The following is a 21548-nucleotide window of genomic DNA, read 5'->3' as shown; positions in this document are numbered from 1 at the left end:
GTGCTGGAAATAGCAGGGGGGGGGTAGGGTTCAGAAAATATTAGCCCTAAGAATTAAAAAAAAAAGGAGGGGGTTTTACTAATCTTCTGCTTTTGGCTGGAGTTAGGTAAATATGCAAAAAGAATTTAGAAAAACAAGAGTTATTCAATCTATAATTTTCTTTAATTATAGATATGTAATTATTTCTATATACACTTTCTATAATTTTAGAAAGTGTTAATAATTTTCCTCTATAGTTTTAGAGTGTTTCTTGAAAGATGATGGGGAAAATAATGTCCCCCTCTGCTTTTTTCTTCCTTTCAGGCAAAATAGCTGCCAATTTATAACTACTCTAGCAATAATACTGAAACTATTCAGGTTCTCAGAATATTCTTCTAACATTCCTCTGGAAATGCTCATACAGTTTGAAAACCATATCAAACATAAATAGATTCAGCAGTAGCCTTCATATAAAAAAGACGACGCAAAATTATTTTTCAAACAGATTTTCCTTCTGAGATGTGATAGGACAACATACCTATAACCCCAAAAAAAAAAAAAAAAAAAGTTTGTTCAGATTTGAGGTCTACTTTTTAAGCATATTTCCAATTCCTTATGTCTGGGTAAAGGTCAGTAATTTTAAATCATAATAAATGCACCACAACTGTTATTCTAATGCTTGCTTTTTAGTATATTCTTTAATTTTTTGAAATGTTTCTAAATGGGAGCACGTGCCACAGGAGAACAGATCATTAGCTAATGCCATCTCGTATCCTCCTTCCAAAACTGCCCGACAACTCATGTTCCAAAGGAAGCTGGATGCCTTCATATTAGACTTTCCTCTATCTAATGAGGTCTCTAACTTACAGCTCTCTATGCATAAACAAAACAATGTCCAGAGTTAAAATGCTCCAGCTTGGCTGGAATCGGTCACTAATTTCAAAACAGAAATAGTGGAGAAACCTTCTTTCCTTATGCAGCAGAGCAGAAAAAGAAAAAAAGCTAGATACTTGAATTCATTGCATTCCAAGGCTGAACGGTATCCAATCTCAAATCATTCAGGACATGTCTGTAAAGACTCTGTAGCTAGTTTTATTCTCAATGAACTATAGTTTAAGAGATTTTGACCTAACATTAAGATAGTTAAAAAATATTCCCGGGGCACTGGCTGAAAGCTGACAGAAGGGGGTCACTGTTTCTTGGCAGCCGTATCTGCCTCCGTTCTTTCACTGCGTTTCCTTCAGCCAGAGCCATCTCCACACATTCATTCATTCTTTTTAAGGAATCCTTCCCCTGAATTAGAGCAACTGCCAGAAGATCAAACAAAAAAGGGTTCCATTTAAAGAGAGAGAAAAAGTTATCAGGAATACTCCCCTAATATTTATGAATTCAGACCAAAGAGCCTCTCAGGTGTGCCCTAGAAATGGATATATAAGCATTTTCCTCTTTTTATAAATTCAGTTCTATTCATTCAGCAACAACTAAGTGAAAGCAGAATTGAATTTCCACTTCAATAGCATATAACCCTGCTGATTAAAAAAACCTAACAGTTTTATAGGAACACTATATTCATACCAAGCATAGTATCCTTAAGATAGATATTTTAAATGACATAGCTGCTTGAAGGTATGGTTAACCAATCATAACAGTCTTTGTACTAGAGAAACCCATAAAGTACTAAATAGGTAGCTACAAAAGCAGAATTTCAAGCATACACTGATATTGTGGAATTAAAAAGCAAAATAACATAGGAAAAAAGCAGTCCTATAAAAGTGATTAAGAGAAAATTAAGATTTAAATTATTTTGACACCATTATGCAAATACTGTATCATCTTAGAAAAAACAAAATGATCAATGAATTGTCAAAATTACAGCATCTAGATTAAACATCTGGAAGCTCACCAGTTCACTGACTTTGTAACAATACAAGACTCCCAATGGACAAACATTAATGTTATCACAGCATCCCAATCACATACTGGACTGCACTATTACATTTATGACCAGATGATACTGCTTTTCCCTACACTGGGATCATATAGTCAAAGAAACATTCAGATCAACAGAGCCTTCTGGAAATCATGTGGTTCAACCTCCTGCTCAAAGCAAAGCTAACTTCAGTTAGATGAGGGTGCTCAGGGCCCTTTGCCAATCAAATGTTGAATATCTCCAAGAAGGGAAGTTCCTCAACATCTCTAGGCAATCCCTTCCAAGGCTTACTGTTCTGTGGGGGTATGTTTTCTTGTGCTGAGCACACAGGAATTCAAGCATAACAACTTCCCCTCCTCCCCTCACATTCAGCTCTTACTCTTTCTGTGTAAACACACCATTATGTCAGAACTGAGAGTCACATAAGTAAGCTATTGTCACTCATATGAACAAAGTTAGGGAAATTTGAGAAATTAATTTCATTATAGACTGCAGTAATTAAGTTTTTGCCACAGAAACAAGTAGCAGCATGATCACAGAATAGAGATTTTTAAAAAAATGGAGAGAAGATGAAAGGAAAGAAAACTTTCATGGAAAACAAACAGAGGTTTAGAGGGAATCATTTTCCTTTGCTTTGTTATTGGCTAGTGTCTAAGATGCTTATACGCAGCCTGCAACTCCCAAAACATGTGTGAACTGGGCAAACAGCCCTACAAAGATATTATTTCCACATCTGGGGATGATATTAGTTTTACAGCAAATCAAGACAGTCCCCAGATTACCTTCTAAAGGATGCACCTTCCAGGAATGCTGGCAGGGTCAACACATTTATCATCTCCACATATTGGAAGATATAAAAACAGCTTATTTGTGAATCACTGATTTCTCTATCTCCACTTAGGATAATTTCTTTACTTACTATTCCAAAACATTTAATACAGTTTCAAACTGACAGTTTTCCTATAATCTAGGTTCCAAACTAGTGGTTGTCTTGGAGAGTGTGTCTTTAAAGAAACTGATTCCTAAATGAAGAAAGCTGTCTAATTCTCTGCATGGACTTGTAAAAACTATTGCAACCAAGCACCTTGGCAAGAATATCATGGAGCATAACAAAATCTGAACGTGCTATGTTAGAAGCAATTACTGTTCTCAAGAGCATAATCAGGTTCTGTCTATGTTTCCATGTCTGGACTGACTGCCAGCACTGCAAAGTCGTCCTGTGTACTTAAGAGGTCACCTTAAAAACACACATAATACTCTGGATATTTTGATAGAAAGTAATTGTCTTAATGAGGGTCTTTGTTACAAGTTATTTAAAGCAGAGATATTAAAAATCATATACCAAAAAAAAAGCGGGGGGGGGGGGGGGGGCGCTTAAAATTCTTGCTTCAACTCTTTTTTTTTTCCCCCAATAGAAAATACTCGTATAACCACCAATGAGATTAATATTTTGAGTCAAGCTCGGGGAAATAAAAGGAAAGAGGCACTAATGAGCCTAATAAAGAGGTTCAGTCTAGAATGGCTGTTAATCTATATAACTAACTTTAGGGAAGAAATGTTTGGTGTCGATAAAGCATTTCCTTTGTAAATTACTACTGGCTCCAGTGCAAGACATTTACAGTAAACACCAGAAGTCTGCAAGGCATCTGTTCTATTCACAGTGGAAGAAGGAACTTTGCTCCATTAATAACTTTAAAAACATGCAATAACTAATTCATGATGGCAGTTCAAGTCCCATCAGCAACCTTCATTATTTGACCAAGCTGAGTTCAAACATAGAGCAAGTTTTTAAAAATCCTTGAAAGTTTAGAAGTGTACTTTAAATTACAATAAAGAAGCTGTGTTCATCTTCTTTCTACTAAACATAAAAAGCTGTAGCTTTAAACCATGTGCAACAACATTATTTTAAGAATACATGCAAGATAAAGAGTTAAAACGTGCATATAAAATCCTGCATGAGCTCAGATTCCATTTTAGTGAAACTGTATGTAATGTAGAGAGGGTGTGTATATTATATGTATATGTATACATAATAAAAATACTTGCTGGAATTTTAACATTTGACTTTACTAGAGATTTAGTGGGACTTTGCCTAAGGCAAGTTTTTAATAGCAATAATAAAAAAATACTTAATGGTACTTAGGGTAAATAATGTGTGGTCACTACGTTTAAAAAAGTAATACTGAACATCTGTGCTAGATTTCCACATGATAAAATCACAATATTACCTACAGAACCTACTAGGGGAAAAACTTTTATTTAAAATTCTAGAAAAGAGATGTGATAACCAATTTAAGAACTGTAAGGCAGGAATGTTGCCTTCTATGATAGGAATGTATGTTTAGTGATCTTCATGATACTTAACTCTGAATGTAAAGCATGCCATTGTATGACATTATGGCTTGAAGATAGATTTTCAACCATAAATGTGCTTACAGGGAGATTGCCAGAATGCCTTTTTTTTCTTCCATATATTTATTTGTAGAGATCACATTATTCCTCACAGGAAACATGATTTTCAAATCAGAGCAATTACTGTATCATTTTCTCCACAAAAATGCTACCACTGAAAAATATTAACAAAAAATAATTACATATATTTTAAATTCCTAAATACATGGTAAGGAATCCAATCTCATTTTATCAAATGTAGTATTATAAAAAAAAAAAATGTTTTGCATAGCTTATATTTCAAAGCATGTTTATTTTAATGAACTTTAACTACACTGCCATTCTTTGCCATTCCTGTAACAGAACAGGATTCCAACTTCAGCTAGTGTCTCCTCCTCCTCTAGGCCTCAATTTGCCCTTTCTAAAACCTTTCTTCCCTATATACACAAGCCCTTTATTCAGGGCAAAGAAGTAACCCTTCTCCACTTACCCTCAACTCGTAGTTATCCAAAAGGCACATTTTTACATATTCTGTCACAGATGTTTCTCCTCATTCTGTAGCCTCAAACACAAAACTTGAGTAAATGCAAGTTTGCCTCTGTGTAACAAAGCTTCAAGATGCACTGCAGAAAGGTATACTCTTTGAGAGGCCATGTGTTTAATGTTCCAAAGTGATTCCAAATCAGTTAGGAACAATGAAAAAAACATGATTATTTTATTTTCCAGACATATTCCTATGCCTCTGGTACACTAGCTATTTTTAAGTCTCCTCCTGTACCTTCCCAAAGAAATATAATCAAAAGCCTGGAGTTCTTTGGAGGCAGCTACTGGAGTGAACAGCTACTAGGGTTATTCACAAGGAAAAGAACTCTTTTGGTTTCTAAAAAACAAGAACAACACTAGAATATTATAACTTGCACAAATGCATTCCTATAATCCCTCAGAAATCTTTGGTTTGACTGAATTTCATTCCTCTTTCAAGTGTGGCAGGTTCATTTAATTAGCTCTAGCTGCTTACACACACACACACCTCTACAACACTCCTCTTGATAAGATATGCTTAAATATTGCAGGACCAAAATAAAAGTAGGGTTGTGGGAAGAACTATAGGAATGGAAAAAAAAAATGAAAGTTTGTTTGATGTCAAGGAGATATAATTGATAGCCAATGGAAGTCTGAATGTGCGTAGAAGAGAACGTCCTTAGTTGCCAATGTCTCACAGACAGTTGCTTCAGTTTGTCTTACAGCATATTAACTTAGTTCTCTGGTTCAGTCAAAGTTCCACCCACCAGTGATCATTAATAAACAAAATTAATTTATTCTGCTTCTCATCCTTTAACTTCCAGTTCCATCACATTGCAGAGATCTCTGCTTGCTTCCATCAGTCTAAAGGACTGAGATTGAACCAAAAAGACGACAAATTCTGGCTGTAGCATTATTTTAAAGGACTAAGCTATGGACTGCCTAGGAGAGAATGATATGGTTGAGTTAGGGGAAAATATTTTCAGAAGCCGAGCAAACTGTAAGAAGTGTCCTTTCTCTCACTTCTGAAGAGTGAACTTCCAAAAAAAGGTTAGCAGCTGGATACAGTTAGAATTGAAAAGGTGATGGAATGGTACACAATTAGATTTCAACAACCAAAAAACCGTAGATTGAAAGTGTTTTTACATTAGATAGCATAGCATATGGGAAGAAAAGTGGAACTATATATGCTTTCTAATGTAAAGCTTAGACTGAATAGCTATAGTCTTCAATTATATTTTCACATTCAACCTCATTTCCATCATGTTCAGAATTTTGTTCTTAGACAGTGCTCTTCTCTGGAGATTATAAAAGAATCTATCATTGTACAGGTCAAATGACACACTGTTAGCTGAGTAACTTAACTTGCTGATGCAAAAAAAAGTTTATCTTCCTTAACCGGGCTCAAGTGAAATGTCAGAAAGTCAAATAGCAAAACTACTTAAAAAACAGACAAGTTTTCAGCATCTGATTAAACAGTACATTATACAAGACAATACACTAATTTCTCAGAAATATACTCAATGCATGAGCCCTATAGACCAAAATTATAACATTTCAGAAGAAGTTCCAAAACAGAGAGTATTTTGTTAAAGATACAGAGAAATAACAAAATTTGAATAATGCTGAATTATTCATGAATGGAATTAGTTATAAATGTATCCTAGTTTCAGATAACTTTTAAATAATTCTTGAGGAAAAAAAAATCCAGTATCTCTGTAAGGTCATTTATACAGTTAGGATGAAAACCTACAATCCCTAGCTAAATGTTGGTCCACTGAGAAGACTACTGCAAAGATTCTACACAACAATTCCTGTTTCATCATGATGGAAATCTGTACTATGTCACCTGCCGTGACAGTAATTCAAATGAGCACTGTGGAATAATAATGACTCACCAAGCTACACATGAAGATCAAAAGTTGTTCCATTCTGTGTTTTAATAAATATATAAAAACAAACAAAATAACTGATACCCATTTGATGCTCACAGGTAACTTTCCATCACAAGACAGCAAAACACCAAATTTGAACATCAGAACATTTGCCAAGAAGAGCCTATTTGAATGACCAAATCCACATTCCTGGAATAACTGGCAGGCATCCAGTAAACAGTTCCTAAGAGTTCACACACCCATACTTCCAAGCTCCCAGTAACAAACTTTAAATCTGGATCAAAAGCTATAAATATCATGTGCCACAGGAGCGCAGCTGGAGAGACAGAAGACTTCACCAAAAGCCTTGCATTCCTTCTCTAGCAAGGGAACTCCTAGTCAAAATCCCAAGCTGACAAATAGTTTCTGCCACTCTGACACAACGGGGAAATACATTCCTGCTAGCAAACACAGTAAACTATTAAACCTTGAACAATCACCAAAGCACGTCATCAACAGGAACTCCATCATACCCCATTCTATACTTGTAACACTCCAGAGGAAAGACCACCTCTTTATCCACAACATGTACACAGAGGGGAAAAAAGAATTTTCCTGGCCCCCCGCAGGTAACAGTGGGAGCTCTTAACACAGTTAATTCAGTGTAAGTATCAGGCAAAGACGCATAGTAGATTCTTTCAGCCTTACCAATAAATTTAAAAGCCCAAGAACTTTCCTCAAAAGCTTACATTTTATCTACTTTTCAAGCTCCATTTACTTTTATTTCTTTCACTGTTCTTGGAAGGCCATTACAGAACTTCACTAGTCTGCTAATTTTGAACTTCATGTCCAATATACTTCCAAATTAGGATTCACAAAGCTAAGCAATACTGGTGCTATAGTCAGATACAGTCATAGAACAAAAATAATAGATAAAAGGTCATCCATCATTAAAATGAACAGAATGTACCACTGAGAACAGCAGATCTAAATCCAGAAGCTTTACTGCTAATTTATATAAGTTCACTTACAAGCCTCCTTATCACAGACTCAGAATCATTAATTCTTTATGCAACTCCTTTCTGGATCCATGGACTTCCACACTTCATTAAAAGTGATGTCACCGGTTAATGAGAGTTCTGCTCAAGAAAAGATTCAGGACATACAACTTCGAGAAAAAGCTGTGTATACAACAAACTACTCAAACGTGTGATGCAACTTTTCCAGTGGTTCCAAGCCTCAGATAGGCCCAAGATACCACTGAGTTCTCAATATATATCTTTGCTTAGAGGAAAAAAAAAAAAGAAAGAAAAAGGAAAAGAAAACTTAAAATAAAGCTTTCAGGTTAAAAAGGTTAAAAAAATATTTTCCACTAACAAAGTAACTGTAAATCAAATACACAATTACAGCACGGCAGAGAAAAGATATTTTGTACACATTCTATAGGTGTAAATAGCTATTCTTAACCTCTGGCATTCATACCTACAGTGATATACAAGAGTCTGATAAAAATTTTCCATGTTCTTGTACTAATTTGGTTCATGTTTTACCAGACTGTAAGTTCAATCAGAAAACCATGTTCCTGAATTTCTAGGGAACAGAGCTGTTGGTCCGTATTCCCCTTATTGTGGACAGCTTGAACTCAACCTGCCTTCAATTTTCACTCATATTAGCAGGAAGCAATAACGTACTTCTGAGGAAGACCCAGGCTGTCTTGTTTTGCCTCACACTGGTCACATGATAATGCTGAAGGACTGCTAGGATGCAGAGGGGCAGATGGGCCCAGCAAGAGGCCAGATTTTGTTTCAGTTGTCTGAAATCCAGTCCCAAAGATGCATGAGCATTTCATGGGCAGCCATCACCCCAGCATTTTAATGTGGCAATATTATGTGGTATATTTAAGAAAAAAAAAAGTTGTGGCACCACACAAAAATAAATTAGGAATACACGAAGGCTTTTTTGTATGTGCATATGGAAGGCAAAACATTTTGCAATGGTCATCTCAAATACAAGGGATATAAAATCAAATACAAAAATAGCATGCAGTCATGGCTATTTAGTTGGCAGCAGTAGCAGCTGTTAATTCTTTCTTTGGTAGTTCTAATCATCTTGATTTATCAACTCAATTGATATGACAAAATAGAAAGAATCCAGAAAGCACACAAAGAAACACTGTCAAAGACAGTCAGCCTCAAATGACACCTAATTACCTTTCTTCCATATTTTTTTCTTCTTTTCTATATCTGCTTTCAAAGGTCATATAATGCTGATGTGTATTTCTTTTGAACTTAAAACGAATACTTCAGGTTTGTTTTTGCTTTTTTTAAAGAAAAATAAAAGCAGAAAAAGACAAGTTCAAATACTCTAAAGAATATTTCTAAAACTGTAGCAAGTACTTGGACAATATCTTTTAAATAAATAATTAAAATCAGTAAGTTTTCCTTACCTCTCTAAGATGGATGTTTTCCTTCTCCTTCTGGTCTAAAATCACTTCTAAATGATTAACCTGAGATTCAGCCTCTGCCATCCTTCGAGTTCTCTCATTGTCATCTTCCATTCCTTTGGATGGTAAACCTTTACTTTGCAACATTTCCAAAAGCTTTTTTATTGATTCATCTCTAGCATTTAGTGTTTGCTTTTGTGTTTCAATCCTTAGCTCCATCTCTTCCAGAGTTTTTCTCAAGAGGAAGAGTTCTTTAGCCTGTCTATCATGTTCTGCTTGAAGTCTTCGAAAATTCTCCTCTGTGAGCTCAATGGTAAAATGCTCAGCTCCTCGGTTTCCACTTTCTTGCTGGAGAAGATGGTTAAGGTCTCTCTGGGTTCTAAGCTCATCCTGAAGTGCCTGGATTGTCATTTGCAGATGCTGCAATAAAAAAAGAAAAGAAAAATCAATTTGGGATCTGAATGTAGGATCTGTTTTTGATTAAACTTTCTAACAGTTGAAAGTTCATTAGAACAAAGTTCATAATCAAAGATGAAAGTATACCAAATGACCTTATAAAATAGCAAATGCATGTGGCAAAATATCTGTAATGATGTTTTTCAAGTGCTTCTAAAAAATATAAACAAATGAAAGCAAACACACACAAAATAGTGTCAGTTATAGGTAAAACTAAAAGTAAAGAAAGGCAAACCAACAAACCCAAACACTAGGCAATGACACATCCATTAGTACATTCAATATGTGCCTATAAAGCTGAAAGACTCAGTATTCCATGTTTTCTAAATTACTTCATAGACTAAAAGGTAATTCTGCCCTGCATGGTGCTCAACAGTACTGTTAGTTTACAAAGTTAATCAAAGCACTCACTGTAATTGAAAGGGGGAGGAGGGTGGTTCTAGTAGGGGGAGGAAGGGAGGGGAACTAAAGCTATGAATATGTTTAGTAAACAGGATTACTGTTTCTCTAACAAGCAAACAAAAATACACAATGAGCAATACTGGATTTTGAAAAAGAAATTGACTGCAAATAGTGGACAAACCTTTGTTCTCCTGGCATCCAAAAACTGAACAGCATGGTAAATGAAAAAATGAAGCAAAAAATCAACATAAATAAAGGTCAGATGCAAGCAAACGAGATTTAACAGAAAGAGCTGAATTCAACAAAAAGTGCCCTCAACAGAAAAAAAGCAGTCTTACTGAGTTATACAATACAGCACCAACAACTTCACAGTACTCAAATGTTTAAATCTAAACTTATCACAGACTCTACTCAATAAATACAACAAAGAAAAGTTTCAGAAGTAATAAACCTGCCAGTGAATAATGGTAATATTCCTATTTCATCTTACTGGATTTTAGGCTTGAGGCACCACTGTAAATGGTGCTAAAATGTCTTCACTACATCTGAGCACAGAGTTCCTTCTCTGTTTACAAGAAAAAATTTTGCACTCCCTATTCAATGCAATCAAAAAGCATTTTTCCCATTTAAAAGGTTGGAACTTAAATAATAATTCTAAATTACTATGGTTAATAGTGTTCATTTCAGATTATATTTTTACGATTAATTTTTTTTCTAGTTCTCTCTGTTCACTACTGTCTACACAGCGTAGTGAATTGAACAGAAATATGGAGTCCTAAACAGCCTCATGATCCATATCAGAAGACCTTTAGTTGCAGGAATTCTATCAGTAAGATATAGGTGACTTAAATGCATGGCACCAGACATTTCATATTTATGAGTACTCTGCAACACCACACCCTATAGAACCCTTAGTATTCCTTAATTCATTTGAAATTACCTTCACGTTTAGCACAATTATATCTAAAAGTGTCGGTCTGTAACAACAAGCTAAGATTCAACTGAATGAAAAATAGAAAATTCTATTAAAAAAAGTATTGTCAGTGGTGGAATGCTGTACAGTTAGATACCTTGAATCTGTTGTGTCATTAATGGTGCTGTTTTAATAAATGGAAGGAGCTTAATTGTCAATATTTGCAACTTCTTAAGTGCATACTCATGCACACAAATGTAAATTACTCCTTTTCAATAATGACTACTAAGAAATTTTAATATTCAGAGACAAATTTTGCATATTAAAATGCAAGAAATCAAACTTATCTCGTAGTCGCACAGCCCTATTTTTATCAATATCTCTTATCTTTGCTTAAAATCTCATCATCTTTTTAGTTACTTACATAAACTTAAATACTCCCAATAAATTTAACTTCAAAACTATTCCATATGTAGCAACTTTCCACTTTAAATCTACTAACATACTATTTTTGACCAAAAAATGACATTTTTAGTGCAGAAATTTAGTGCATAAATACAAATGAAATTTTCAAAGAACACAGAAATAAAACTCAATGATTATCACAAATAAGTGAATCAACAAGACATAAAAAGGCAATGACAAGGAGATACACACACTGCAAAGTAAACAGAACCAAAACCATAGTAGCACTTTATTTTTTAAGAATTTTTCACTGTATTAAGCTATAATTCAGAAATTTTGTAAATCATAACAAGTCAACACAATAGTTATGCAATGACTCTAAACTAAGCAACATTTTACTTCAGAGCATACAGATTCTCTGATGTAATTCCCAGGTAGATTTTTTGTGTAATGAAACTTGAGTAGGATAGATGTTTAAAATTTCTGCATTAAAAACAGTTTCTATTAGAAAAATGATCAGCCCTTGCAAAAGAGACTGCAAGATTCCTTTCTATGACAGCAAAATATTGTTTTCCCCTCATTATTTCTTCAGAATAGAAATACGGTTGAAGTTTTGGTGTAAGAAAGTTAAAAAGAAAAGGAAAAAAGAAAATGAGAAACCACTTTGCCATTACATTCACTACACAAATATTGAGAGGAAAAAAGCAAGGAGGCATGTAAAAACAACATTTCACTTGGAAAGTAAATTCCTGAGTAAGAAGTATCACAAAAACTTCATAGAATACATTGAAATATCACCATTTGTACCTTTGAGTACATTTTAGTTTAGCTGATGATGTTCTAAGCTATTTTAAACTTAACCTTAGACAGATTATTTTTTAAAAAAAAATCTGAAGTCCATAGAATGATGACTACTGTCTCTAAGTTTTGGGCAAGGCTATTGGTGGATAGGGACCAATTTGTGCACATAGAGCTTATATTAGCAACTGGGCTTATCTGAATATTCTAGGATACTCAAAAGGAATTCCAACATCTTTTCAACACAACTTTTGCTATATAGCATACATATTCCAATATAGATGGACAAGATGCTATCAAAGACCTGTTTGAGAGCTAAGTTTTTATTGATGTGAAAATATGAAAGTAATGTTCATCCTTTTAAGAACAGTAAGAACTGCTTATGTAAATGGCTAATACTCTTCTTAAGCCAAAGAGATCATGAGCTCTTAAACACATAATATTACTATGATTCTCCATCATAGCTCAGAGATCTATTATTTGGACTTTCTTATATATGGAATCCTCCTAATCTATCTGTCAGCTAGAGCTTCAGGAACTATACTAGAATAAACACTCAGAAATCCAAAGCTACCCTTATTCGTGCCATTAAATAACCTCTGTTTCCAGAGCACCCTATATATTTCGCAAATTTTTGCAAAGAAATATTGAACTGGGATCACGTCACATCAAATAATAGTCATAGTAATAATATATCCATAGTTAATCCCTTTGGCAAAGAAACTGCAAATCATACCAGATGGAATCAATCCATCCTGCCTGCCTACCTTCAAATATTTTGAATATCTTTCCTCCTACAATACATACTTCCCTTTCTTCTGTCAGTAGAAATGAGACTTTCCCACCAAGCACTCATGTAAACTTTGATACTTTAAAATCACAAGAATATAATATGCTTGGCATAATTATTGCTTTGGAATCATTATGTATCAAATACTTTTTTTATAGATCTACCTTAAAAACATGATTTAATTAATATTTTGAAGAAAGCCCTACCACATCATTAAGGAAAAAACAAGAGTTAATGAGTCAATCAAGCAATAAAAATACTAACCTTAGATATCTTCTATAAGCACTTCTAAAAGCTATCTTGGAGTCTAAGCAATAGTCACAAAACTAGCAGAGACTTAAACTCACTTTTGAATATCATGAATAAAAATTTATTGCTGTTGCATAGTAGAAAAAAAATCTTTTTTGGCTGTTTCAGTGGCCTGAATGCTAAGGGTTTTGTTTCAAAATCATTTTAGGAATTCAATGTTTAGTTTTTAAAACAAGTTTCTATGATGAATTCATGCAGCAGGATTTTTCTTTTTTTTGGGGGGGGGGGTTATTATTTCTTCATTTTGTTTAGTTTTGTTTTTCCCAGCTTCTGGCAGAAAACAGTTATGCAGAGGACTAGCAGCTTCCATATACAAAAATACATTTTTAGCCATAAAGGCTTCAAATATAACTATGACAGTGTTGTAAATATGATGAAAATTCAAAAGCCAAAAGCAAACACAAAATAGCATACATATAAAATTTTTCATTCAACCTTATATTATAGGGAAACAGCTGGGCATTTTTTATCACTCTGGATTGAGAATCATAATACTGATCTTTCCTTCTTATTAAGGACGGAAGGCTTGGTCAGAGCTTACTGAAAAATTTCAGCTGAATAATTACGGAAAGAAGAGATTTGTGTTAAAACTACTTATAAATTTGCAAGTTGTCAAACAACTTTTCTTGAATTTTTTTTAAGATTTTGACAACTTTTCATTCACTTTTTTAAATTAAGTATTTTAAATACTTTCATGGGATTTTTAAATAAAATATCTTTTCTGTAAATTGAATTTTTCTAAAAAAAAGTTTCCTTTTAATTCAAAAAATTTAATTCAACATGAAACAAAATCTTTTCAGCTATTTAGGTTAATTAAAAAATCCACTTTTTTTCTTCCCTCCATCATAGGTCATCACAAGGAAAATTTTTAAAAATCTTTCAGTTTGGTCCCCACATCAGCTTTCATCTAGCTTCAGTCTAATGGTGTTTATTTGAAAAACGAAGCTCAGACTTCCATGCACTTTTCAAAAGAATGATTGCCTGAAATAACATGTATACAGAACTTGAGGAAAATACTCATACTTTGTATAAATATAGTAAATCAAGTTTTCTGCATTTCAAATTTGTTTCACTGATAAGTGACAGAAATATTCAACAACTACCAGTAGTCTAGAATTTTCTTCTCTAATCTGAATAATGGTTTGAAATGGATGCCCATAAAGTTAAATTAGACAGTACTTATTACTTGATGCTAAAAACAGTATTTGTAAATAAATATATTTTTCAGATGTCAAGCGGTCTCTGTACATCGAATGTCAATGTTTAGTAAACTTTAGCATTTGTAAAATAAAAAGACTTAAAAAAAGTAAAAGCAAACATTCGTATTGCTAACATTAACCACTTCTAAACATTAACTGCAATTACTTTAGATCAGAAATCAACAGATCTGATAGGTAAAGCCAATCACAACTTTCCTTTCTATCCTGTAGCAATCAGTAGAACCCTCAGATATTACCTGTAACCAGAAATACTGGCTGTATCTCCTTAATGACAAAAAAGGAGAGAACACTCTTTCATCTGTTGTAGCAGTTTTGTGAGAGAAGGGAATGTTAAAACATAGTCTCAACTGCAGCAGTCTTCTGCTACTTTGACATAGGAGAATTCACTTTTATATAGCCTCAAAATTCACAATTCTCTTTATATATGATGGACCAAATTTAGACTTGTGTTGGCACAGATTTTTCTGTCTGCAGCTTACTAAGAAAGGGAAAGAATAAATGTTGTGAGGGTGGAAAAGAAATTGTATAATTAATTGCACTAGGCAAGGAATGTGGGAGTGCTGTGAATATCTGTCACTCTGCTGTCACTGCATACACATAGAACTTTGTGGGATTAAAAAAAAAACACTTAAGATTTATCATGCTTTTCATAATTTCTGTTAAAAGGAGACTTGCTGACCAGAACTTACAAAATTATTTCCATGCTTTTTTCTTGGTAATGCATAAATAGTTCTCCCAGTATTGGCAAGGCCTTTGCTTTCTTTCTCTATAGCCTGACACCAAGAGGCAGTCCATGAAATGACAGAGGGTTCCCATTAATCTCTCTGAATTAAGCATAGTGCAGGTTTTCCAAATTTGGCCCCATAACTTCAAACAAAACTAGAAAGCAGAGCAAAGGAAAGAGGTATTAATAGTCATTCCCCAATTCCAACTTGCGTTTTATACCTGGAAGTTTCTATGTCTATACCAAGTAGCTGCAGGCCCAAAGGAATTGCTTGCACAGAACTGTCCTGCTACAGTCTGTTTTGGGCCAGGCCTCACAAGCGCTTTCAGAACATCCCAAAGCTTAGATATGTATGTGGAGAACAGTGGAGGAAAAGGAAATGACAACTGATTTAACATTGTTAGTTCATCTACGGAAGTACACAGCTTCTCCTGCTTTGCCTCATCACCCAGTCACTGAAAGGACAGAACATGCTGAAGAATCCAGTCTACTGTTTTGTAAAAGAAATGCCTATTGCTAAGTCAGAAGGAAAAGACAAACTTTATGTAAACTCAAGAAAGAGTGAAATCATAGCTGAGGCTGTCTTAATTGGGAAAGCCAGCCTGAAGGATTTGGTGGCAGAAATGAAATGGTCTTAATTTATCATCAGGTGATTAATTTAGGATAAAATACACCATATATTTAGGCGTTAGGTTTAGCTCTGTTGGTTACAGAGTGGTGTTAATAATGCCAAGGTTGCGGGTTTGATCCCTGTATGGGCCACTCACTTGAGGGTTGGACTAGATGATCTCCAGAGGTCCCTTCCAACCTTACCAATTCTGTGATTCTATGATATACAATTTGCTACTAGACTCTAATGCAGTGATAATCTGTAACAAGTTTATTTCTCAGGTAGGAATCACTCAATTTTGGGCACCAATGTTGGTGAGAGATTCAGAATGCATTCTCTGATAGTTTTTCCTTTAAATGATTCAGCTCAGCAGTATAGGAAAAGGAGGTAATGGGAAGGTCATCTCATAGAGGTAAAACACCTATTTTTGTAGCCATTCAAGATGATTTTGTTATTCTGGTGCTTCAGCCAAAGAGTACTGAAACCTTATCAGACTTAGGGGTTTTTTTCCCTCCACCTTACCTAATGCCTTATCAATCTCCCTTACCCTGCTGTCTTTTTATTGACTTTAGCTCCTGTCTCTCAAACTGTTCCATTTTAGCTCTTGACTCTTTTCTCTTCATCAATCCTAATGAAAGGAACAAATGTATTAGCTTTATCTTCTGAGACTGTTTTACCTGGCTTTGTGATGACACATAAATAACAGTTCATCTTACACTCAGTGCCAGAACTACCATGTGGTGTGATGGTCAAATAATCTGACAAACTGAAAAACAGTTGACAGTAAAACCTGCAAACTTATCGGGGGAAGAGGCAGGAGTCCTGGAAACAGAACAGGTCCAGGCACATCCACACCCCACAAAGTGGGATGTAGCTCACACCGCCTCACACTAAGCAAGCGGCAGTGTGGAACCTCCCAGGAGCACGTCATGACGGATTCACGACAAACACTTCCAGACAGTAGGATTTCAAACCAAACTGAAGATTTCATTCAATTCCTTGGGTTTTTTTTTTTTTTTTTTTTTTAATGGTTATTATTGCATACCAAAATGACAAGAGCTTTTGTCAAACTTATGATCTGTTACAGCTTTTGAAAGGAATAGTTCTACTTTGTACTATGGATGATTTTTAAGCAGTCTCTGCAGTTAACTATTTGGATGGTATGAGATATTACTGGAGTCTTGCATGATCACATTATTTCTTTAGTGCATGAAATAAAATGGAATAAAATGCACTAACTACAATGCTCTGTGTCTTAGGACAAAGGAATACAGAATGTGCAGGTCTGGATCACTCCCAGCCTCTGGCAGCATTAAATACGTAGTGGTACAGAAGAAGGTGGGGGCAGGGGGGAAATCTTATTACATAGCTGTATACAGTACACTTGCACTACTCTTGTAACTTAATATCTTATACCCTCAAAGTATTGAGTTTGATTCCCTTCATCTTAGCCAATATAACAGCAAGTTATATAATTGACTATTCTCTCATTTTTAAATTAAGCTACACATTATTTATTCTATAATTTGCTACTACTTCAATCTCATTCTTCACCATATGAATCTCCATTATTGGAAGATGATAGCTTCCAAAACAATTTTTATGTTAAATTCAGTTATATTACTGATACAAGTATCAGTATTAAACTTACAATTTTATAGCTTATCATATTTAAAGAGAGAAACATGCAAATCATTAGTTTCTCTGGTAAGAGAAGAACAAAAAGGGAATCAGAAGTCTTTTCCTCATCGGTATAAATTAGCAAATGGATTCCTCCATGTATTTGCTCATCTGCCTAATGTAATTTAAAAATCAGGCATCCAAATAACAACACTCTCAGGATCTGTTGAAAAGAATTTTGCTGAAATGAAACAGCACTGACAAGAACAGAGATGAGAGGAGAAGGTATAATTGGTGAGAAATCACAGAAGATTCTAGCCACACACAAAATATATTTACAGTGTCATCAGAAATTCTAGAGGTGTGACAGATGTGGGACAGCTTCTGCACAACACAGCTTGCTGGTAGAACTCTATTCAAAAAGAGAGAAATCTTGTTTACTAGCTTCCTTACAAGACACTTTCAAATTTCGTGCCTTGTCAAATTCTATAAAGCTTGCCCTTAATACAGCGTTTTCCAAACTAAACAAGGAATCTTGTCATGTACATTATATATCTGCATTTCTCAGTACAGATATTATATTTAATCTGCCCTGAACTATCAGGCTTCATGTCTGTTCAGTCAACTTATCTGGGTCACCTCCCACAAATATTTTGGTAAATATCAAGTATGAGTGTAAATGCAAAATAACACCTAAAACTTGAGATCATCACACAAAAATGCATCTCCGTTTATAACTGAGGGTAACTGTAAGCTAAACCATTTTCGTATTGTAAGTTTCATAGTGGTTTTGTACTTAAGTCTTACAATCCATAAACATATTTCTTTTTACTTTCGCTATTTTTGCTATGGGCTGATAGATGTCTTTTTCTATTTATTTTCTTTTCTTTGCTACTTGCCCTAAGTAGGCCCCCTATCATAGACATGGTTTGTCATTCTGCCAAAAAGCATTTCTTCATAAGACACATTATACTGTACTGCAATCCATCTCTAAAGCACAAACAGTTATTAGTTAATTTGGAGTATTTGGGGGTAGAAAAACTAAACATATAAGGCAGAAATAGTTCTCTGCAACCCTTTCCTCCTTTCTTCCACTACATTTCTCCAGCACAGCCAATCCTTTCTGTGGTGAGCAATCTCATTTCAGGTTTTTCAAATTCACCTCACCTCTAAAATCCAACACTTCCATTTGTATTTTTTTCCTGAAGAAGGCTGGCTGAATACTATGTGTTGAACAATTTACTCAATGGAGGATTGCTAATATTTACCAAATATTTCAGTCAGGCTTAGCCAAATGCAGAGCACAGTCTTATCTCTGCAGAAATATAGTACTTTTTACCTCAATCTGCACTTACCAGTGGGAATTCAGTTGTGTTGTACCTTGCACAAAAGAGTCAGTATTTCAGTATTTCAAATACTTGTACAGCCTTCTGTGTCAATCCCCTTATCCTAGAAAAGGGAATTAGCCTATGTGTTTTCTCCTACTGATTAAAAAAAGAAAAAAAAAAGATAAAAGATTCTAATACTCATGGGCCAAATCTCGCAGCCTCTACTCACAAAAGCCAGAAGGTCAAAGAAAGCTTGAAGAAGAATCTGCAAAGATATGTTCACAAAAATGTCTGCATCAAGTCCTTGAATTACTAAAAAGAATTTTATTAAAACACGCATATCATCAGCAGCACTGTAACAAAAACAAGGTATTTAAAGCATCCTTTTTAGTACTATTACAACTTTAAAACAGCTTAGTTATGCTGTTACGATTGACCTCCTTTTTTCTTCCCTTTCTTTTGGAAAAACCCTGCTTTATTTCTAGGGCTAAGCAATGTCAGAGTGAGCAAATAGTATTTCAGTTGACTGAAAATCATCTGTTGTGCAGATCTGACTCAAGATTACCTATTACAAATTTAAAGGAAAAAGAAATAAAATACATTTAAGAAAAAGCTCAAAACATAAGGTTAATTTAAGAGAAGCAGAAAATATTTGGCTGTAACAGTAGCCAGATAAATAAAAAAGCAAGTTTTAGAGTTCTTGAATATTGCAGTTAAGTATTAGGCATTCATATTTTCAAATTATTCTCATATAAAGTAGCTACATACTGTGAGAAAGTCTCCTGCTTCTGCAGTTTCTCTGATGGTGTCATCTTAACAGACAAAATCATTTCTTTTCCCTTCTGGGACTGAAGCACTTTATTGTTCTCTAAGAAAGCTTGTTAGGCTACTTAGGACATGAACCTTGACCACCACCAACACACATACACACACACACACTTTCTCGCATGGCCTAGAGCCGCACAACCAATCCTTCTGATTATACTCTCACTGCCTATGGGTATACTAAAGATGAGAAGAATCTCAATCCTAAACTACTCCCAGGAGCAATTGTGGTCACAGATCAGAATCCCCAGAGCTTCACTTCAGCACGGCAGAAGTCTAAGAAAGTGCAAAGGCACTCAAGTCCATTTCCAAAGAACTTGGAAAGTTAACACACACACACACACACACACACTCCTTAATGATAACAGAGATATTTAGATGAACACACACACAAACAAAAATAATAAAAAACATACTTTCAGTCAAAGGAAAAATAAGTTTGCAGTTCTGCTGATGCATTGATTGGTACCTCTGGAATTCCTTGTTCAGGAGATCCTTTCCTAAGAGGGAATTCTTTTAAATGGAATTGCCTTCTTTTTGCTGTTAAAGTTTTCCTATCAAAAATGATTTCACTCAATATTTAGGATATACTTGTGAAATAAGAGTTGTTTGCTTTTAGATGGTACTAATTTGCAGCAAGTGCCAAGTATTTTCAATATATTTTGTTTGGCAAAGATACTTGAAACACATTTGCACTTCAAGTTCTACAAACGAAACGCTGCACTGTACATTTAGGAATGAAGTTTTGTTTCCTTTTTATTTCAAACAAAATATGGAGAAAAATTCTAGAAAAAAATAATTTCCTCCCTGATTTTTAGCGAGTTCAACTTTTCCTGAACAAATTCTTCCAATGAGGTGATGTTTAATGTCAAGCTTTTTGTTAAATACCAGTATGTTCCTCTTTTGTTATATTAGTGTGCTACAATTTATTTAACGCCTAGAACCCGAAAAATGTCATACCGAAAGTACTTTAGTTAATCACATGGAATCTGGCAAACAGATAAAAATTTTAACACACTTATTATTCTGAAAAGTGCGTATGAGCCCATTACTGTTTATAAGCAGTCAGCATCTCTGCTTTCTCTCATGTAAATGGCAAAAAAAAACCTATTTTTTCTAGCAGCAAGATCAAACAAGTGTGGCCTTAATGCTTTTAATTATGTCCAGTCTATTTAATGTCTCACATTCAAAGTCACAGCTAAAATTATTCTCATAATCCTTTTAAGTAAGTTCTAATGCTTCTGTCTTAACATTTCCACCTAACAAAATAAGCAGTATACTTCTGTGGCATTTTACCACTTTCTAGTGTTAGACATCAACCAGTTCTCACCTGTGTGCCATTGCACAAGCCCAAGGCATGCAGTCATTCTCAGAAAGGCTCTCTTTGCCTTGGCCTGCTGCTTAACGAGAGAATTTGTTTTAAACCTACATGCAAATGTAAAACTAAATATTTTACATTGCCAACAATTAGAACTTCTTTCAATGGAAGTTCCTTTCACTAAAGGAAAGTTTTCAGTAACTTCTAAAAAATTATTTGAGAAAGGTGATGTAAGTCTCAGAAAAAAAAATCTTTTTGGCAATATATATTGACTGTACATTAACAATAAATTCATACTGATGTCTGTAAAGATATATATTGCTACTCCATCCACAAAAATATCACAGGAAAATATTTAGTACAAAGAGCAAGAATGGCCATCTAGAATACTGTTGAATTAAGATTACGTAAAATTCAGCATGTTAATGGAAAACAGCAGATTCAACTCTGTAACGGAATACCTATTCAAGCCTTCTGAAATACTAACAGGTAAATAACTGACACCAAGTGATCAAACAGTCACAGAATTTTTAAGGAATAGTGCTATTTCAAATATTTCTGGCTACCTTTTTGTTTTGTTTTGTTTTTTTAAACATGGAAAAAAAATACCTCGCATAGAACGAGCTAACATTTTTCATGGTTGCCATTAAAAATTGAAATTCCTCAGAGCTTGAGTAATTTAACATAAGGT

The 21548-nt window shown here is 34.5% G+C and overlaps 1 protein-coding gene across 1 annotated transcript in view; it reads right to left on the bottom strand.

The window, feature by feature from the left end:
* ERC2 (ELKS/RAB6-interacting/CAST family member 2) overlaps positions 1-21548 on the bottom strand; it is a 368050-nt gene that overhangs the window by 300210 nt on the left and 46292 nt on the right. The window contains exons 2-3 of the mRNA XM_062585913.1: positions 10179-10202; positions 9143-9559 (exon numbers count right to left, since the gene is read on the bottom strand). Coding sequence (XP_062441897.1) covers positions 9143-9559; positions 10179-10202 — 441 coding nt within the window. The remainder of the gene's footprint in view (positions 1-9142; positions 9560-10178; positions 10203-21548) is intronic.

The sequence above is a fragment of the Rhea pennata genome, chromosome 12 (genome assembly GCF_028389875.1).
Source record: "Rhea pennata isolate bPtePen1 chromosome 12, bPtePen1.pri, whole genome shotgun sequence".
In the NCBI taxonomy this organism is placed as follows: Eukaryota; Metazoa; Chordata; class Aves; order Rheiformes; family Rheidae; genus Rhea; species Rhea pennata.
This window is presented reverse-complemented; position numbering and strand designations above follow the sequence as displayed.